The 6,000-nt window shown below is 39.2% G+C and overlaps 1 protein-coding gene across 2 annotated transcripts in view; it reads left to right on the plus strand.

Moving 5' to 3' along the window:
* The window catches only part of DAPK1 (death associated protein kinase 1), a 195,487-nt gene extending 192,731 nt beyond the window's left edge, over positions 1 to 2,756 (plus strand). For both annotated transcript variants that reach the window (XM_073670967.1, XM_073670968.1), the window contains one exon: positions 305 to 2,756. In XM_073670967.1, the coding sequence (XP_073527068.1) occupies positions 305 to 1,537 (1,233 nt within the window). In that variant the 3' untranslated portion in view covers positions 1,538 to 2,756. The remainder of the gene's footprint in view (positions 1 to 304) is intronic.
* The last annotated feature ends 3,244 nt before the right edge of the window (positions 2,757 to 6,000 follow it).

Genomic DNA, 6,000 nt, shown 5'->3' on the forward strand with positions numbered 1-6,000 from the left:
CATTTCTTTTTGTGTTTTTTCATTGAAGACAAATTAAATGAAGATAATAATACCAAAGAATTTGTGATTGCAATCATTTTCAGGAAGAAACTGAGTATTATCTGACAGAATTGCAGGGGTGCCAATACTTTTGGCCACCACTGTAAGTACTTTTTTGCTTTGTGTTTCTACCTGCGACATGATGTTATTTTTCTAATGGGCAGTTAATATGTCATTTTAGTCCTCCATATTGCCCTTTTGCCAGGGCTGCTGAGTGAAAGCATAAACTGGAAAGACTTAATTTTATTTCTTGTTCTTTTTACAGATTAACATCATGCAGAGTGAAACTGTCCAAGATGTGGTGCTCTTAGACCCTCGATGGTTATGTTCCAATGTCCTGGGGAAGCTGCTGTCTGTTGAGAACCCAAAAGCTCTTCATCATTATAGAGGAAGATACACAATGGAGGATATCCAGCGTTTGGTCTCGGACTGTGATGTGGATGAACTTGTACAAATTTTAGATGCAATGGACATATGCGCCCGAGATCTAAGCAGTGGTACAATGGTGGATATCCCTGCTCTTATTAAGACTGATAGCCTCCACAGGTCATGGACTGATGAAGAGGAGGATATTTTGATTTATGGAGGTGTTAGAATTGTTCCTGTGGAACATCTTACTCCTTTCCCATGTGGAATATTTCATAAAGTTCAAGTTAACCTGTGCCGGTGGATACACCAACAGAGTGCTGAAGGAGATGCCGATATACGTTTGTGGGTAAATGGATGTAAGCTGGCAAATAGAGGTGCTGAAGTGCTGGTGTTGCTGGTCAACAATGGTCAGGGAATTGAAGTGCATGTTCGAGGACTGGAAACTGAGAAGATAAAGTGTTGTTTACTTCAAGAATCCATCTGCAGTATCATTGATAACTTATTAACCACTTCATTGCCTGGGCTTTTAACTGTTAAACATTACTTAAGCCCACAACAGCTAAGGGAACATCATGAACCAGTGATGCTTTACCAACCAAGAGACTTTTTTCGTGCCCAGGCTCAAAAGGAGACTTCGCTGGCGAACACTATGGCCGGGTATAAGGAAAGTTTTAGCAGCATATTATGCTTTGGAAGTCTGGAAATTTACTCCCAAGGAAGCTTAGGAATGGATCACCACATCTCAGATCTGAATATTCTTGTAAGGAGGAAGCTCAGTAGGCTTCTCGATGCCCCAGATCCTATGGGCAAAGACTGGTGTCTTCTAGCTATGAACCTGGGCCTTCCAGAATTAGTTGCCAAATACAATGCTGGCAGTGCTGCTCAAAAAGATTTCCTCCAGAGCCCTGTCTGTGCTCTTCTTCGGGAATGGGGAAATGCTCCCGACAGCACTGTAGCAATTTTAATGTCAAAACTAAGGGAACTTGGCCGTCGAGATGCAGCAGATTTTTTACTGAAATCCTCTTCAGTGTTTCGAGTGAATTTAGATGTCCATGGACAAGAGGCTTACGCCGCAAGCTGCAACAGTGGCGCATCTTATAATTCAATCAGTTCAGTGGTGTCTCGATAACTGCTTTTATTATTCAAGATGGACTATACAGCGACCAGTGTAAAGAATTTAGTCCCTATATAATTGTATTTCTAGGGTATGAGTTTAATGTCATTAATTTATAGGCATTCCATCTATGAAAGTTACATGCCCTATAAACCTTGTTCTTTGTGATCTTTCTACTTTTAATAAGAATTGTTGCCTTTTGTCATAGATTTTTAAAGGTTCATACTTAAGAATTTTCAACCCAGTCTTCTATATGAATGTGCTGCTAATTACTGCCAACTAAATGGATATAAGCCGTCCCTTTCAAGTAAAAGAGAGTTATTTTCTACATTTTAGGAATCTGCTCATATCATCTCTAGAAACAAATTGCTCTTTCCATTAGTGTTATCTTAATATTCTAATAGAAAGATACTTCAGTAGAAATTGAAGGTGTACTATGAATTCTCCTTTAAGTGGGACCATTGTGGTGTGAGTGCCTTGGAGGAGAGCTATAGCTCTGGCGTTAGTCTCATCATGCGCTCTACCTCTTCATCACTTCTTGCATGATAATCATGACAAGAGTGTCCGTTCTACTTCAAAGCGCTCTGTATATACAAAACACACCTAGACCACAAAATACGTACTGTACGTGTATTTTTTCCAGTGCAGTCCTCAATGGTACTGTATGGCTCAGGTACATAGTTGAGGAGTCTAAAGCATATCTGACATTTACATGTCTAAGTATTAAAGGCTTTGTCCAGTTGGTTCCTTCAGTGATTGAAAGGGTTATTTCTCTTTTTTTTTAAACACAGAAAAAGCTTTATTTTACAGTTTGTTGTGAGACCTTGTGAACGGCAAGTTGATGGACAACATGACGTTTCATTCAGTTACATCATCTCAGGTATAGGATCTTACAAACCTCCGTCTGCAGTGTAAGACTTGTATCGAAAGAAATCCTGCAACAAACACCCATTGCAATATTTCTAGTTTAGACATAACAGGCATCTTTTTATTGTTATATTCAAGTGCATTTTCATAATTTTCCTGTACTTGAAACAAGCAAATCTGTAGGAGTTTTGCTTGCTGCCAATACTGAATGAGTACTTGTTTCCTTAGTGTGCTTTCTTTCTGAAGATGCATGCGATGGATGAAATCTTTTATGTGAATGTACAGGATTGACATTCCCATTTTTAACTTTTCATTTGTAGAACAATTTTATATGTGTATATATCTATGAATAAACATGTTGCCTGTTGCACAGTTTTGATTTCTGATTCTTTGTACATATCAGATTAAAAATGATATATGGAAGGGGAACAGCAGGCAAAATCCAAGTTGATCAGCCCCATTCACCGGTCATACTGCAGATGGGGTTGGCCATCCTTAAATACATTGCTAAAATGTAGAGTCTTTTGGAAACACCTTTCCTATATTTCCTGGAGCATCCCAGTGAATTTTTTAATTTCTCTCTTTGGTGGCAATCGTGTGTATGTGTAATGAGTGCAGTAACATGCTCACCAGTCGCCGTCTTCCACCATTTTTAGCGGCACTCCAGTCCATTACAACCTTGTGTGACCGCATTTATAACCTGCCTGATCACAGGCACTTTTTAATGCAAGTCTATGAGACTCAGAAAAGAGGCTCTGTAGCTTCGTTCTGAGTCTCTCAAATTTGCATTGAGAAAATGTAAAACCTTTGTGACACTGTGTGATTTGGCAGGTCACAAATGTCACATGATGCCGGAGCGCCGCTGAAAACTGCAGAAGACAGCGAATGGTGAGTAAGTTACTGCACCCAAGTTACACACAACTTTGCTTCCAAATGGATAAATAAAAAAAATCACTTTAGAGCGATCCCTTAAAACATTCAGCTGAATACAAAAGTCTTTCTAAATCTGAACAGCTTTAGCACAATGCAGTAATACGGTTGCATTTTTAACTTCTATATTACAACCACAGAAACTAGAGATTTTATTTCTTTTACTCGTTTATATAGCACATTAATTTCACAGCGCTTTACAGACATCAGCATGACTGTCCTTAATGGGGCTCACGATCTAAACTAAATTCCCTATCAGTATGTCTTTGGAGTGTATTTTACTGAACGTAATTCACAAAAGGACCCTATGACAACCTAAGTTTCTCTTGCAAAACTGTATTGACTCCAGGTCATATGGCTTTAGTATAGATTTTACATTTATATTACATTGCGTTGCAGACTTTAAAGGGGTTCTCCGAGAAATACAATTAAATAATAAACATTTAAATATTAAACATTTTTCTAAATACCTTTATTTAACAAAAAGGTATTTTGAAAATGGCAACTGCCACCTATATCATTGTGCTGCCCGTCCTAGATTTCAGAAGTCTCGCAGTAGGACAGGCTGTGTAGGACATGCACTGAAACGGTCATGCCAACTGAGATGAATGCTCATTCTCGGTAAGCTAAAGAAAAGGTGCTTTTCATCTTCATTAGCCCAGCTCCACTCTGTGTCCTTTCAGGTTGACTGAACAGAGGAATGTGCATTCACAATGCCTGATAGGACGCTGCTCTGATATGAACTCTCTCTTGAGCAGATGTTCCTCATGCAGCCCGTCCTGATATAGGACAATCATATAGGTGGCAGTTGCCATTTTTAAGATACGTTTTTGCTAAATAAAGGTATTTAGAAAAATGTTTAATAGTTAAATGTATATTATTTATTTTATTTAGTTTTACATTTCTCAGAGAACCTCTTTAAATCTAAAGTGAATAAAGCGAGCCAGCCAGATCTTTTGTGGCACAAAGTTTCCCTTTAGATGTAGATGTAAGTAATTAAATATTTTTTCAAAATTCAATTTTTATTGAAAGGTTAAATAATTTTCAATTACAAAAAAAAAAAAGAATAAACAGGACAATATCAGCATCAATATATCATAGAATATAAGTATAAAGTCCAATAAAACATCAAGTTATAGGAAGAAAAAGGAGGGAAGGGAACATTTTAAGCCATCAGTATTACAATTATGAAGTTACTAAAATCCAATGGAAGCCATACATAATGCAGCCAAGCGCGAACCGCACAGAACATAATCTGTATAGAGAAGAAACCCATCGGAGAAAAAGAGTGCGTCACATCAGTCTGATGTAAGACGGTAGGCATCGGATTCCTAGAATTCAATCCAGTCTCTCCAAGTCTCACAGTATCTATCACAGTTAGTGGGGGATTGGGCAATCAAATGTTCCATCCTATTTACAAGGGTTATTTCACAGAATCACCTCCAGAGTAGGTGAAGTACTTTTCCAGTGACGAGGAATGATATTCTTAGCAGCATGTATAAGGTAGCGTAGTAAAGATCTTTTGTATCTGGTGAAACTAGTTGGGATCATACAGTGGTGGCCCAAAATATTGGCACCCCTGCAATTCTGTCAGATAATACTCAGTTTCTTCCTGAAAATGATTGCAATCACAAATTCTTTGGTATTATCTTCATTTAATTTGCTTGCAAGGAAAAAACACAAGAGAATGAAGCAAAAATCAAATCATTGATCATTTCACACACAACTCCAAAAATGGGCCAGACAAAAGTATTGGCACCCTCAGCCTAATACTTGGTTGCAAAACCTTTAGCCAAAATAACTGTGAACAACCGCTTCCGGTAACCATCAATGAGTTACTTATAATGCTCTGCTGGAATTGTAGACCATTCTTTGGCAAACTGCTCCAGGTCCCTGATATTTGAAGGGTGCCTTCTCCAAACTGCCATTTTGAGATCTCTCCACAGGTGTTCTATGGCATTCAGGTCTGGACTCATTGCTGGCCACCTTAGAAGTCTCCAGTGCTTTCTCTCAAACCATTTTATAGTGCTTTTGGAAGTGTGTTTTGGGTCATTGTCTTGCTTGCTGGAAGACCCATGACCTCTGAGGGAGACCCAGCTTTCTCACACTGGGCCCTACATTATGCTGCAAAATTTGTTGGTAGTCTTCAGACTTCATAATGCCATGCACACGGTCAAGCAGTCCAGTGCCAGAGGCAGCAAAGCAACCCCAAAACATCAGGGAACCTCCGCCATGTTTGACTGTAGGGACCGTGTTCTTTTCTTTGAATGCCTTTTTTTTTCCTGTACACTCTATTTGGATGCTTTTTGCCAAAAAGCTCTACTTTTGTCTCATCTGACCAGAGAACATTCTTCCAAAACGTTTTAGGCTTTCTCGGGTAAGTTTTGGCAAACTCCAGCCTGACTTTTTTATGTTTCGGGGTAATAAGTGGGGTCTTCCTAGGTATCCTACCATACAGTCCCTTTTCATTCAGACGCCGACGGATAGTACGGGTTGACACTGTTGTACCCTCGGACTGCAGGGCAGCTTGAACTTGTTTGGATGTTAGTCGAGGTTCTTTATCCACCATCCGCACAATCTTGCGTTGAAATCTCTCGTCAATTTTTCTTTTCCGTCCACATCTAGGGAGGTTAGCCACAGTGCTATGGGCTTTAAACTTCTTGATGACACTGCGCACGGAA

The sequence above is a fragment of the Phyllobates terribilis genome, unplaced genomic scaffold (assembly GCF_046119375.1).
Source record: "Phyllobates terribilis strain yellow unplaced genomic scaffold, ASM4611937v1 Scaffold_1__5_contigs__length_1240528914, whole genome shotgun sequence".
Taxonomy (NCBI): domain Eukaryota; kingdom Metazoa; phylum Chordata; class Amphibia; order Anura; family Dendrobatidae; genus Phyllobates; species Phyllobates terribilis.